The 15,627-nt window shown below is 36.9% G+C and overlaps 1 protein-coding gene across 1 annotated transcript in view; it reads left to right on the plus strand.

Annotated features, from left to right (window-relative positions):
* The window catches only part of UBN2 (ubinuclein 2), a 68,217-nt gene that overhangs the window by 21,356 nt on the left and 31,234 nt on the right, over window positions 1-15,627 (plus strand). Inside the window, exons 3-6 of the mRNA XM_007466605.1 lie at window positions 5,565-5,666; window positions 10,850-10,987; window positions 11,899-12,002; window positions 14,028-14,517. Of these exons, the coding sequence (XP_007466667.1) occupies window positions 5,565-5,666; window positions 10,850-10,987; window positions 11,899-12,002; window positions 14,028-14,517 (834 nt within the window). The remainder of the gene's footprint in view (window positions 1-5,564; window positions 5,667-10,849; window positions 10,988-11,898; window positions 12,003-14,027; window positions 14,518-15,627) is intronic.

Genomic DNA, 15,627 nt, shown 5'->3' on the forward strand with positions numbered 1-15,627 from the left:
TCAACCACTGCGCCACCAGGGAAGCCCTCCTTTTTTTTTTAATTAATTTTTATTGGAGTATAGTTGATTTACAATGTTGTGTTAGTTTCTGCTGTATAGCAAAGTGAATCAGTTATAATTATATTCACTCTTTTAATAAATTTATTTATTTATTTATTTTTGGCTGCGTTGGGTCTTTGTTGTCACTCTTTTAGATTCTGTTCCCATATAGGTCATTACAGAGTATTGAGTAGAGTTCCCTGTATTATACAGCAGGTTCTTATTAGTTATCTATTTTATACATAATAGTTTGTATATGTCAATCCCAGTCTCCCAATTTATCCCTCCCCTCTACTTTTCCCCCTTGATAACCGTAAGTTTGTTTCTACATCTGTGACTCTATTTCTGTTCTGTAAATAGGTTCATTTGTACCATTTTTTTAGATTCCAAATGTAAGTGATATCATATGATATTTGTCTTTCTCTGTCTAACTTACTTCACTCAGCATGACACTCTCTAGGTACAGCCATGTCACTGCAAATGGCATTATTTTGTTCTTTTTTATGGCTGAGTAATATTCCATTGTATATATGTACCACATCTTCTTTATCCATTCCTCTGTCATTGGACATTTAGGTTGCTTCCATGTCCTGGTTATTGTAAATAGTGCTGCAGTGAACATTGGGGTGCATGTATCTTTTCAGATTATGGTTTTCTCTGGAGATATGCCCAGGAGTGGGATTGCTGGATCATATTGTAGCTCTATTTTTAGTTTTTTAAGTAAACCTCCATGCTGTTCTCCATAGTGGCTCTACCAATTTACATTCCCACCAACAGTGTAGGAGGGTTCCCTTTTCTCCACAGCCTCTCCAGCATTTATTGTTTGTAGATTTTTTGATGATGGCCATTCTGACTGGTGTGAAGTGATGCCTCATTGTAGTTTTGATTTGCATTTCTCTGATAATTAGTGATGTTGAGCAGCTTTTCATGTGCCTCTTGGCCATCTGTATGTCTTCTTTCGAGAAATATTTAGATCTTCTGCCAGTTTTTTGATTGGGTTGTTTGTTTTTTTGATATTGAGCTGCATGAGCTGTCTGTATATTTTGGAGATTAATCCTTCATCAGTTGCTTCATTTGCAAATATTTTCTCCCATTCTGAGGGTTGTGTTTCATCTTGTTTGTGGTTTCCTTTGCTGTGCAAAAGCTTTTAAGTTTAGTTAGGTCCCATTTGTTTATTTTTGTTTTTATTTTCATTACTCTAGGAGGTGGATCAAAAAGTTTTTGCTGAGATTTATGTCAGAGAGTGTTCTGCCTATGTTTTCCTCTGAGAGTTTTATAGTATCCAGTCTTATGTTTGGGTCTTTAATCCATTTTGAGGTTTTTTGTGTGTATTGTATTAGAAAATGTCGTAATTTCATTCTTTTACATGTAGCTGTCCAGTTTTCCCAGTACCACTTATTGAAAAGACTGTCTTTTCTCCATTCTGTATTCTTGCCTCCTTTGTCGTAGGTGCATGGGTTTATCTCTGGACTTTCTATCCTGTTCCATTGATCTTTATTTCTGTTTTTGTGCCAGTACCATACTGTTTTGACAACTGCAGCTTTGTAGTATAGTCTGCAGTCCGGCAGCCTGATTCCTCCAGCTCTGTTTTTCTCAAGATTGCTTTGGCTTTTTGGAGCCTTTTGTGCTTCCATACAAATTCTTAAATTTTTTTGTTCTAATTTGATAAGGATTGTGTTGAATCTGTAGATTACACATATTGCTTTTTACAGCATACATTTTTTTAAAAAATTTATTTGGCTGGGTGTTAGTTGTGGCATGCAGGATCTTTTAGTTGCAGCATGCGGGCTCTTAGTTGTGGCATGCGGGATCTAGTTCCCTGACCAGAGATCAAGCCCAGGCCCCCTGCATTGGGAGCATGGAGACTTAACCACCGGACCACCATGGAAGTCCCTATAGCATACATTTTTAACAGATACTTTTGAATCTAAGTAGTAGTTCAAAATAAGCTATGTAACTTAGTAGAATTATTGAGTCAAATATGATGAAGAGTTTTTTTTTTTTTTTTTTTGCAGTACGCGGGCCTCTCACTGTTGTGGCCTCTCCCGTTGCGGAGCACAGGCTCCGGACGCGCAGGCCCAGCGGCCATGGCTCACGGGCCCAGCCGCTCCGCGGCACATGGGATCTTCCCAGACCGGGGCACAAACCCGTGTCCCCTGCATCGGCAGGCGGACTCCCAACCACTGCGCCACCAGGGAAGCCCTGATGAAGAGTTTTTAAACTTATTTTAGTATATTTCCATTTTGGCATTAATACTTCATAGAAATTTTGGAAAACATAGTAGAGACAAAAGAAGAAAATGTAAGTGTATGGCAGAATTTCTTGGCAGATGCTTTCAGATCGCTTTCCAAGAGTTTTATTGGTATGCTCTTATCAACAGTGTTTGAGCAGTCCTGTTTCTTCTCCATCTTGCCAGAATTTTAAAAGTTTATAATTTGATAGATGAAATTGGTGTCTTACTTTAATTCCATTTATTTATTAATTGCTCTCCATTGAGCTGTAATGTTGCCTTTTTCATATTAAATTCATTCTTGTATTCCTGTCATATCTATTTTAACTTCTATAACTTTAAATATATTTAATATGTGACAGGGCTAGTCCTCCTCATTAGTTTTGTCTGTGGATTTTTATATTATTAGAACTCTCTCTTTTTTGGGCGAAACATTCCCTCGTGTGTTTAACTGCTTGTGTGTTACTTTTTCTCGGTAGAATAACTTCTAACATACAAATATCTTTTTCCTTTACTTACTTCTTATTCTCACTGTAATTCTGTAACCTAGTTTAAGTGTTCCAGCTTGCAGACCTAGCATATGGAAAAAATAAGGACACTTTATTTATGTGTTAGATTTAAGCATATACATGCGTTTTGTGTGTGTGCACATGTGTGTATGTGTGTGTAGGTATGTTTAAGTTGCCAGTTGGTGTCTCTTGAGAAGAATTGTTCTTATTCTGAGATTATGCCTTCAGTGGTCTTATTTAGCAAAATAAAAAGGTTGCCACCCTGTATTGGTCTCCAAAATTGTTTTTGAAGCTTGTAAAATCTAAAAACATGAGAGCCATTACTTTATCTCACACCGAAATGACCCTCTTGGTGGTGATGGTATAATAGAAGTTTTGGTCATTGAAAAACATACACTGGAGTCATAGTTATGGGGATTAGGTTTTTTAACATCAGTATGCAATACAAACATAGCATTTAGTCAGAATTACCTTTACAAATTAATTAGAAAATAAATGGTACCATGTTGGAGACTTTTCTCAGTAAGTCCATCATATTTGTTTTTTTCACGTGAACACTGGAAAAGATCATTTCTTTACGTGGAAATAAGATGAAACAATTTGCTTTCATTTAAGAGCCATGTTGCACAAAACTCAGCCATCTTTCACCAATTAGAACCAGTGACACTGCATTGAGAGACGTGCACTATGGGAATTGAAACCAAAGGAGAGTCATGTCTTGCAGATTTCACCAGTTTTTGCATGCATTCATTTTTTATTTTCTTGTATGTCTATGTGTATAAATAAATCTAGGACATTAAAAAATAATTTTAAGATTAGTTTGGATTTACAGAAAATTTGCAAAGAAAATACAAAGAGTTTCCATATAGTTCTCATCCACTTTCCCCTGTAACATCTTACATTTGTAGAGTAGATTTGTTACAACTAACAAACCAACATTGGTTCATTACTATTAATTAATGCTGCATTTTATTCAAATTTTACTATTTTTCCCCTAATGTCCTTTTTTAGTCCCCAGATCCCAACCAGGATACCAGATGACATTTAGTTATTATGTCTCCTTAGGCTTATCTAGACTATGCCAGTTTTTCAGATTTTTGTTTTTGATAACCTTGACAGCTTTGAGGAATACTGGTCAGTTATTTGTAGAATGTCCCTCAGTTTAGTTTGGTGTTTTTCTTGTTGTTTAGTTTGTCATGATGTTTATCTCGTGGTTAGCCTACAACTGAGGTTATAGGCTTTTGAGAGGAAGACCACAAAGGTAAAGTGCCATTTGTGTCTCATCATGTCAAGGGTAATGCTATCAACATGACGTATCACTGTTGATGTCCGACCTTGATCACCTGGCTGAGTAATGTTAGGTTTTTCACTGTGAAGTTACTTTGTCTCCTCCTTGTCATACTGTACTCTTTGGGAGCAATTCCCTAGGTACAACTTACATTAAAGGTGTGAGGGGACTTAAATTCAACCTCCTGAGGGAAATTAATCTGCAGAAATCATTTGGAAATTCTTCTAACAGGTTTTTTGTTGTTGTTCTTAGTTTTATTTATTTATTTTTAACATCTTTATTGGAGTATAATTGCTTTACAACGTTGTGTTAGTTTCTGCTGTATAACAAAGTGAATCAGCTATACATATACATATATCCCCATATCTCCTCCCTCTTGCGTCTCCCTCCCACCCGTCTTATCCCACCCCTCTAGGTGGACACAAAGCACCGAGCTGATCTCCCTGTGCTATGCGGCTGCTTCCCACTAGCTATTTTACATTTGCTAGTGTATATATGCCCATGCCACTCTCTCACTTCATCCCAGCTTACCCTTACCCTTTCCCGTGTCCTCAAGTCTGTTCTCTAGGTCTGTGTCTTTATTCCTGTCCTACCCCTAAGTTCTTCAGAACCATTTTTTTTTTAGATTCCATATATATGTGTTAGCATATGGTGTTTGTTTTTCTCTTTCTGACTTATTTCACTCTGTATGACAGGCTCTAGGTCCATCCACCTCACTACAAATAGTTCAATTTCATTTCTTTTTATGGCTGAGTAATATTCCGTTGTATATATGTGCCACATCTTCTTTATCCATTCATCTGTCGATGGACACTTAGGTTGCTTCCATGTCCTGGCTATTGTAAATAGAGCTGCAATGAACATTGTGGTATATGTCTCTTTTTGAATTATGGTTTTCTCAGGGTATATGCCCAGTAGTGGGATTGCTGGGTCTTAGGGTAGTTCTATTTTTAGTTTTTTAAGGAATCTCCATACTGTTCTTCATAGTGGCTGTATCAACTTACATTCCCACCAACAGTGCAAGAGGGTTCCCTTTTCTCCGCACCCTCTCCAGCATTTATTGTTTGTAGATTTTTTGATGATGGCCATTCTGACTGGTGTGAAGTGATACCTCATTGTAGTTTTGATTTGCATTTCTCTAGTGATTAGTGATGTTGAGCATACTTTCATGTGTTTGTTGGCAATCTGTATATCCTCTTTGGAGAAACGTCTCTTTAGGTCTTCTGCCCATTTTTGGATTGGGTTGGTTGTTTTTTTTGATATTGAGCTGCATGAGCTGCTTGAATATTTTGGAGATTGATCCTTTGTCAGTTGCTTCATTTGCAAATATTTTCTCCCATTCTGAGGGTTGTCTTTTCATCTTGTTTACGGTTTCCTTTGCTGTGCAAAAGCTTTTAAGTTTCATTAGGTCCGATTTGTTTATTTTCTAACAGGTGTTTTTTAATTTTGTGGAAACAGCATGAGTACTGAATCAGTCTAACATATCTGTTCTTCACAGGGTGGGAAGCCCCGTAAACACCGGAAGGATCGGCTACAAGATTTAATCGATATAGGCTTTGGCTATGATGAGACAGATCCATTTATTGATAATTCAGAGGCTGTGAGTAATGTATCTTTAATATAGCAGCAATTCTTTATTTGGATAGTAGAATTCAAGAAAAAACTAAATGTTTCAGCAAGTGTTTTTACTAACTAATCCCCTTTCAGTATACATCTAAATTGTTTCCAGTTTTATGTGATTACAAATCGTTGAGCATCTATATATATTTCTCTTTGTGTACTTGAGTATGTATGTAAGATAATTATAGAGTATAAATAAATGTGTAGGATAAATTTCTAGCAGTGGGATTTATTGATCAAAGGGTATTTACATCTTGAATTTTTATTGATATTCCCAAACTTGGGCAGGTATATTTTAAAATGACTTCCAGATAAGAACCACATGATCTTGAAGACTGGAGCTATTGGGTTGAAGTTAATCTGGCAGATGTCTTTAAAATGTACTTAATATTTTTATTGCTGCCAAACCTTACTACAGTGGTGGTAATTGAATGCCAGGCCTTATCACTGTCTGTTTTGATCAAGCCCTACAGCTTTTGCACTGGAATCCTCTTTCTCTTATAAAAGGAAGAGGAATTCAGGAGAGCATTTCAGGACTACAGCAGTCCATTGATCACACAGCAAATAAATAAAGGCATGTCTTGTTAGGTGGGTCGGTAAGGTATATGTTCTTACATTCTTCTCAGTGTAGTAGAGTAATCTAATCCCTGGATTATATCCTCTGCAGTGTTCAGTGATTACTTAGGATATACAGAAAGTGACCCTAAGGTCGCTGTTATACTACCTACAAATTAGTACCTCTTTTTCCTGTTACTACAGTGCTTGGTTGTGTAGATGATGACAAGGCATATAGTGGTAGGAGAGTGATAGGAAGGACTTCCAGCATAAGGCGTACAGGATACCATGTCATACTCCTGTGTTATTTTGGTGTCCTGATATAAACTGGTTTACAAGCCTAGTCTGTAGAAATAAAATGTTGACAGTGCCTTTGGAGTAGAGAGGATTTCCTGTTACCCAAAATGTTGTCAGCCTTTTTGTAGGTTAGGGCATGGAATGTTTTCAACAGTATTGACCTTGATTTGGCATTCAAGTCAAAAGTCCTAGATTCTAGACCTCACTTGGTTGCTAATTCACTGTGGACCAGGAGCAAGTCTTTTATTTTAGCATCACCCAGTTTTCTCTGTTATGAGTGGCTTGCCCAGCAGAATTTGTACTCTGAGACTCAAGATAATGACATGCTGAAAAGCATAATGCAAGTATAAAGCATTGGTACTGGTGTTAACATTATATGTAAAGTAGATTTTTGAATTCTAAGTAACCCAGGAGGGAACTCAGCCATATATAAATGGACATTCCATGTACTCAGGCTTACATAAATAGAATTTTAAAAAAATTAATAAACTTGGGACTTCCTGGTGATCCAGTGGTTAAGACTGCGCTCCCAATGCAGGGTGCCTGTATTCAGTCTCTGGTCAAGGAACTAGGGATCCTGCATGCCGAACTAAAAAAAGAAAAGATCCCATATGCCGCAACTCAGACCCTGTGCAGCCAAATAAATAAATAAATAATTTTAAAAATTAGTAAAGTTAATTTTTTTAGAGCAGTTTTAGGTTCACAGCAAAATTGAATGGAAGGTGCAGAAATTTCCCATATACTACCTGCCCTCAACACAGCTTCCATTATCAGCGTTCGCCCACCAGAGTGGTATACTAGTTACAGTCCAAGAACCTACATTGACGCATCATCACCCAAAGTCCATAGTTTACCTTAGGATTTACTCTTGGTGTTGTACATTCTATGGGTTTTAACAAATGTGTAATGACATGTACCCACCATTATACTGTCATACAGCATAGTTTCACAGCCCTAAAAAAGTATGTGCTCTGCCTATTCATCCCTCCCTAACACCTGGAGCCACTAATCTTTTTATTGTCTCCATAGTTTTGCCTTTTCCAGAATGTCATATAGTTGGAATCATATAATATGTAACCTTTCATAAATAGCATTTTTAATATTTTCCTTTGTAGCATTCCAAATATTTGAATAAAGTGTTTTTCAAGCAGATTTTTATAACCCATAATTGGACCTGTGTATCAGTTTAGAGACTGTGGCCAGCATTTTTTTTTTTTTCCCCCTTTTTTGCGGTACGCAGGCCTCTCACTGCTGTGACCTCTCCCGTTGCAGAGCACAGGCTCCGGACCTGCAGGCTCAGCGGCCATGGCTCACGGGCCCAGCCGCTCCACGGCATGTGGGATCCTCCCGGACCGGGGCACGAACCCGTGTCCCCTGCATCGGCAGGTGGACTCTCAACCACTGCGCCACCAGGGAAGCCCGTGGCCAGCATTTTTAAAGAGAATAAAATAGAATAGAATAGGAGCTGTTAACAGTAAACCACTGGTACATTATGTGATTTTTATTATGTGTGTGTGTTTGTACCATGCACTGGCTTTTGATGTGTAGTATATTTTCCACTTGGGTTGTGGTGAAGAAAATTTGAAATCCACTGCTCTAATAAATAAGGATAAATTTTATAGGTATAAGTTGTATAAGTTATACAATTACTGACATTTATAGGACAAGTTAGGTCCCTGTTTTATACGAGGAAATTGAACTAAAGCACACGTTGTTTATTGACTTGCAAAATAATTTTGTATCATTGTCCTTAATAGATTATTTGGTTCTCATTATAATTCAATAATTCAGACATAAAACACTTAGGAGCCAACCAAATGATTCTCTGTTTTTTTAAATGATTGTATTGCCAGTTGGCCATTTTTTTTTTTTTTTTGCTGTGCCACGTGCCTTGTGGCCTTGTGGGATCTTAGTTCCCCAACCAGGGATTGAACCTGGGCCCTCAGCAGTGAAAGCGTGGAGTCCTAACCACTGGACCTCCAGGGAGTTCCCACCAGTAGGCTTTCACTGTTCATATATTATTCGATAGAGAGTGATAATAATCTGGTTCTAATTAACTTTCAGAATTGTATACTACTTACTACTATAATATCTGAAAATAAATGGTTTTGAAGATTATTTTTAGTCTAACACTTATGCTGCCAAATTTTTAAAAGACCGAAAGAAAATGTTTTTGGTATTGTTTTTGGTATAATAATAATACCAGACATGAGTAATGCTTTTATTTTGGTTATCTCTTTTAAATTTCACTAGAACTTTGTGAAATAAGTAATATTGTTCCTGTTTTACAACCCTGAAGTATTGATGTTAAGTGATTTATTCTGGGTCACAATAGCTAGTTGTTGGCAAAGGATCTAGTAAATCTGATTCTCAAGTTCAGTGATCCATTACCTCTTAATACATTGTACTTAAAAGGCTAAATTATACAGAAGTAGAAATATAATGTACATGTGAAACTTATGTAAGGTTTAAACCAATATTACCTCAATAAAAACAAACAAACAAAAAAACCCAGAATATTTCCTGTACCTTACAGAAAAAAATGCTTGGCACATTTATAATTCACAGTGCAGTGAAGGCTGTGTATTAATCCTTGCTCTGTCACTTATTGGTTGTGTCACTTTAGTGTGGTTGCCAGATGTAGCAAATAAAACTACAGTCTACCCAGTTAAACTTGAAAAAAAAAAAAAAATCAAATATGCATAAAGAGTTTGTTCTCCTGAAAAGTGTTCTGATAGGGAAAGCTCAGCAGAATACTGCAGAAGAAGACAGACATTGAACACATCCACATTGCCTGGTAACCTAGTGATGAGTGTGTTTTCCACATGAGATGCTACTTGGTATAGTGGATGGGCTGGGAAACAGTCAGTGACTCTGCCATAAACTAATAAAAATACTCTGGCAAGGTTCTTAACCTCTCTGAATTTGGTTTTCACTTATAAAATGGGAATATTTATTTTCCTTGCCTCAAAAGGGTATCAGGAAGATCAAGTGAAATAATTTGTATGAAGAAGCATTGAAAATTATAAAGCAGTATACAAGTATATGTAAGCAAAAAGTACAGGTGTATTTATCTTATCAAAATGACACATTTTCAAAATAATTACCACAGAGCCTTTTCACTTTTAATCCTTTACTCCTCACATCACTCCTTTACTTGCAGATAGTACTGGGCCCTTTCTGAAGGTCTTGCCTGTAGGTCTTTGTACAGTAGTAGCCCCTCAAGTGGAGCAATAAGAAAGGAGTTCATTCCTTTTTTCTTTTTCTTTTTCTAACTTCATCCCTTTTTGATTCAATATGATTAAATGTACGTTCTTTCTTTTTCCATTTTCCATGTAATTTAAAATGATACAGGTTAAAATCACAACTTTTGTACTTAGCCTTAATATTTTTAGAGTAACTAATATGTTCTGTATATTTTTTGCCCATGGCAAAGAATTTTCCTTACCAATATGACTTTCTTAAAGACTAATTATGTAATATGAAGAAAACCCTTAAATAGAGTTCTGGGGAACCCAGGTAGCAGGTATCTTGCTTTTGTTAGATAAGTAGTTCCTTTTTTTCTCTTCTGCCATGAACATCTTCGTTTAGTTAAGACTGGCCTTCCATTTAATGATTGTTTTTTCTTCATCTTCATCAGGTGAGATAATGATAAACCTTAAAATCTAGGCTTAGAGGACATTCAGACTGATTTAGACAATTTGAGTCTCTTTTTCGAAGCCAAGTGCCTCGCTCCTTATGGGCCCTCTGTGTATGCTTACTGAACAGGGCAGTTCTTTTTCTACTTCCCTTTAAAACATATATATATATATATATATATATATATATATATATATGCTATTTTTCTTTTATATGTTTAAAAAATATTCCCTACTTAAAAGCTTAGAGCTAAGGCAGAAGAAATAACCTTTTATTTTTTATAATCTCTTTATGAATAAAATTATATACCAATATGGTAAGAAATAAAGTTCATTTGCTGCCTGGACATTCAGTCATTTGTTTTAACTTGTTTCAATTTCTCATCAGAATCATTTGTCATTAAGAATAGCAGTGATCCTTAAATTTTTCTCGGCAGATGATATATTTAGAATCTGCTTCAGTATTCCAGAAGTTCATTTCTTAAATATTGAATGATCAGAGCTCATTTCTATTCCAGATAGTAACTTTTTCTTTCTTTATTCACAAACATCCTCATTGCAGTTAGTTTTGCAGTTAAGATTTAAGGAAGATTCTGACATGGTGATTGAATTTCTTTGACATATTTATAGAATTAAAGATAAGATATATCTGAAGCCTTTTTTTTAAATCTAGTATGACGAATTAGTTCCTGCTTCTCTAACAACAAAATATGGAGGGTTTTATATCAACACTGGCACTCTCCAGTTTCGCCAAGCTTCAGATACTGAAGAAGAAGATATTACAGACAACCAAAAGCACAAGCCACCCAAAGTGAGTTTATCCAACATTGCAACAGTAATGAGAGCATTCAGTTAAAAGGATATATTTTTTGATTTTTACTTGTACTTTACAGCTGTGAATATAAGGAAAAGTAAAATGCTAACCATTGTTTAATGAATTTATAGTTAATTACATGCTTTAAAGTAAAATTATGTAGATATGGGGAAATTTATTTTTATATCATAAAATTCTATTATAATTCTAATATAATTATAATACTTTCTTTTAAAACTTCTCTCTCCATACCTAGTCTAATAATCTGTTTCTGGATAAGGTTGAGGTTTTAGGATACGTTAAGACTTGATATGGAAATGACTGTTAATACCTGTTACTTTTCCTAAGATGTAAAGCAAATTTTATAGAATATATATATTGTATTTGGGACATTAATAGAATGTCCTTAGATAAGCGTTCCTTGAAGTGTGAGCCAAAGACATATTTGTACCAGAATCACCAAAATGTTTGTTAAAAATGCAGATTAGGGCTTCCCTGGTGGCACAGTAGTTGAGAGTCCGCCTGCCCGATGCAGGGGACACGGGTTTGTGCCCCGGTCCGGGAAGATCCCACATGCCATGGAGCAACTAAGCCCCTGAGCCATGGCCGCTGAGCCTGCGCGTCTGGAGCCTGTGCTCCACAACGGGAGAGGCCACAACAGTGAGAGGCCCGCGCACCGCAAAAAAAAAAAAAACAATCAAAAAAACCAAAAAGGCTCTACCAAACCTTTAACTGAACCAAAACCAGGGGTGGGAGTTCTCATGGACCCAAAGAATCTGCATTTTTAACAAGCAATTCTTATGCGCCCTGAAATTTGAGAAAAACCACTTGCCCTGGATGCTGGATTGATAACATCAGCGAGTCAAGCAGTAATACTTAGGTAAGTTATGCATTTAATCATTTTGTAGATTCCCAAAATGAAAGAAGATGATATTGAGATGAAGAAGCGGAAGCGGAAAGAGGAAGGGGAAAAGGAGAAGAAGCCAAGGAAAAAAGTACCGAAACAACTGGGGTATGTGAAATTAGACGTAACGAGGGAGCTAGTGTTGTAGCATGACTAACTCTCCTTTTAGAGAGATATATTTAGCAGTAATGAGTTCAGCTTAGCTGGATCTAATTTAATACAGTATTTATCAATGTCAGTGACCTATCAACTTATATTTTAATAATATTTTATTTATTAATAAGTAGAAGTCATCTTAGAGATTAAGGTGTTTTAGATCAGATTTACAAATTTGTTAAGTATTTTGCTCATTACAACATTTTATCAACAGGAACCAGTTTGAAAACATGTACAAACATTGAACATGTTATTTTAATTTTCTTGTACTAAAACTGAGCTTAGATGCCTGGGGATTGACAATTGGCAGTAGTCTTTGTATAAACAATTTATGGTCGTTTTAATATTTTTTAAAAGTCATTGATTTTATTTAGCTGTTCTTAACGCTTGTGACTTCAGGTAATGATATGGCCTCTAAAAAACCAAGTAGAATTTCTCAAAAGCCTTATTAAGTCATAAGAGGGACTGGCGGTACAGTGGTTAGGACTCAGCATGTTCACTGCCGGGGCCTGGGTGAAATTCCTGATCCCTGGTGGGGAACCAAGATCCCGCAAGCCGCGAGGCACAACCACGAACAAAAAGAAAGAAAGAAAAAGAAAAGAAAAAAAAGTCATAAGAATAAACGTTTGTACCTTGCAGTCATAAAGCTACCATTTGTCTCTACTTCTCTATGGTTTTTTTGTAGAGTCAAGGTAGAGTCAAGGGACAAAAACTTGTGAGAGGCTGGGTTTTCCTCCCCTCCTTAGCAGAGGAGGTACATCTGAATTTGGGGCTGTCAGTATCCCCAGAGTTGATGTAGGGAGGTATTTATCCCCTCCTAAACATGAGATTATAGTGATCCCTGAGTCATTAAGAAATTATTAAGAAAAAAAAATATTACTACTGGTTGTTTTAAATGTTCGTTATTTACAAGTAAACTTCTTTATGAACAAAAACTGTAAGTAATGCCTTTTATTGAATTTATCATTTTCTCAAATTTGTAAACTGATTTAATTCAGCAAATATTTACTAAGTGCTTACTGTGTACCAGACACTGACTGGGTTTTGGATATATAACAGTAAATGAAACACGGGCCTACCTGTAAGGCACTAATAATCTTTTAGGTTCTGTAGTGCATGTAGAAGCATATAAGCCATAAAATTTGGAAAAGATTTTTTAGAGAAGGTGGTAGCTAAACAGAGACCACCCTTTCCTCTTAGTCCCTATAGGGAGAAAGTTGTCATTGAAAATTACACGTATCTATCCGAAAGCCTCAGAACGCTGTTCCTAGAATGGAAAGTGAAAAATGATCAGAAGGTAGTAGCAGATAGAATAGGGTCTGCATAGAAGACATGGTAATGAATGAAGGCTCACAGATTGACACGGACATTTTGCATTTCTTTGGCAGTTTGTAGCACAAACCACCTGGGGTACCAGTGTGAAGGTGTATTATGTAGGTTTCTCTGGTTGTAATCAACTCTGTTTTCAGCAAAAGTGCATTTCTTTACTTCGTTAATTCTTTAGGTGCCCACTTTATAGATGTGCTAAAGAATGAACATTCCAAACAGAGTAGTAAGTTTAACTTCGTATACTTTCATTTCCTTTTACTTTTTTTTATTTTGGCCACGCTGAGGGGCTTGCGGGATCTTAGATGCATGACCAGGGATTGAACCTGCGTCCTTGGCAGTGAAAGTAAGGAGTCCTAACCAATGGACCGCCAGGGAATTCCCTAACTTGGTATACTTAATAAACCAGAGCTCTATTCAGTTTTGTTTATTTCTGTTGACGTTATTTCATTTTCTTCACTCTAATGGCCATTCACCTGCCTTTCATAAGTGACAATCCAGATGATGATGAAGATGCCATTGTAAAAGTGTAATTTAGTAACAAATTTGCTTCCTTACCTATCAAATGATTATTTTAATTCTGTGCCTGCTTATTGGGGTTTTAACCTTTAAAATCATACAGAGCCTAACTGATCACTTTTTTCTTCACAGAGTTGTGGCTCTAAATTCACACAAATCTGAAAAAAAGAAGAAACGTTATAAAGATTCTCTTTCTCTAGCTGCCATGATAAGAAAATTTCAAAAAGAGAAGGATGCATTAAGGAAGGAGTCTAACCCTAAAGTCCCAGTGAACTTCTCAACCTCCTCTCTGCATAAAACCCCCTCTGCTGCTGTGGCATTGGGGAATGATGTCTCGGACTTAAATCTGAATAGTGCTGATCCGGACCTCCCCATTTTTGTTAGCACAAATGAACATGAACTATTTCAGGAAGCTGAAAATGCCCTAGAGATGCTAGATGATTTCGACTTTGACAGATTACTGGATGCTGCTTCTAATGGTAGCCCCCTGTCTGAGTCAGGAGGAGAGAATGGAAACACCACCCAGCCAACCTATGCCTCTCAAGTTATGCCCAAGGTGGTACCTACACTCCCAGAGGGTCTGCCTGTCCTTCTTGAAAAACGTATCGAAGACCTCCGTGTAGTAAGTGTGATAATTTTCTTGTGTTGTGTTTGCTGCACAAACATAACAATAATTACTTTCAGGCAAAAATAATAACCTATAATCCTAACTACTTATAAGTAACTTTATTTTCTATATTTCCTTTTAAGCATTAGCTCTATGCATAGTCTTTTTCTTTTAAATATAGTTATAACATGTATAAAAGTTGGTTGTTTTATTATCTCACTTCACTTTATATTTTTGTGCATAGGTTTCATAAATACATACATAGTCATGTAAAGAAAATAGAAGAAAGGTAGGAACAAATAGTAACAATACAGAAGTGTACTTGAACTTGGTCCCAACTATTGTTAACAGCTAGTTATTCTACAATCGATTTTACCAGCTAGTCCTTACCAGCTAATCAGCAGTTTTAGTAAGCATACGTTGTGTTCTCACTAGACAGACTTTTAAGAGTTGAGATTTTAGCATTTCACAGTAGATTCCTCTCCTTATTGACTTGGGTACATAATCTTTATTTAACTAGCTGCAAATCCAGGTATGTCAGTACACTTCTTCCTTTAATCTCAGGGAAATATAATTTTGACTTAAAATGTTTCAAACCTTGCTTAAAATGCCCTTTTTTTTTTTATTACTTTAGCATGTTTGTTTGAACCCATGCCATGTTTTAGTCCTCTTTTTTTTTTCCTGATTACAGAAGTTGTACACTCAATATAAATTTTTTTTTTTTTTTTTTTGGCTGCACTGGGTCTTCCTTGTGGCTCTCGGCCTTCTCTAGTTGCGGTGTGGGCTTAGTGACCCCAAGGCCTGTGGGATCTTGGTTCCCTGACTAGGGATTGAACCCTCATCCCCTGCATTGGAAGGCAGATTCTTAACCACTGGACCACCAGGGAAGTCCCAATTGTATTTTTTTTGTGTGTGTGTGGTACGCGGGCCTCTCACCGCTGTGGCCTCTCCCAACACGGAGCAACAGGCTCCAGACGCGCAGGCTCAACGGCCATGGCTCACGGGCGCAGCCGCTCCGCGGCATGTGGGATCCTCCCGGACCAGGGCACGAACCTGCGTCCCTTGCATCGGCAGGCGGACTCCCAACCACTGCGCCACCAGGGAAGCCCCCAGTTGTATTTTATA

Source organism: Lipotes vexillifer, unplaced genomic scaffold (genome assembly GCF_000442215.2).
Source record: "Lipotes vexillifer unplaced genomic scaffold, Lipotes_vexillifer_v1.1 scaffold71, whole genome shotgun sequence".
Taxonomy (NCBI): Eukaryota; Metazoa; Chordata; class Mammalia; order Artiodactyla; family Lipotidae; genus Lipotes; species Lipotes vexillifer.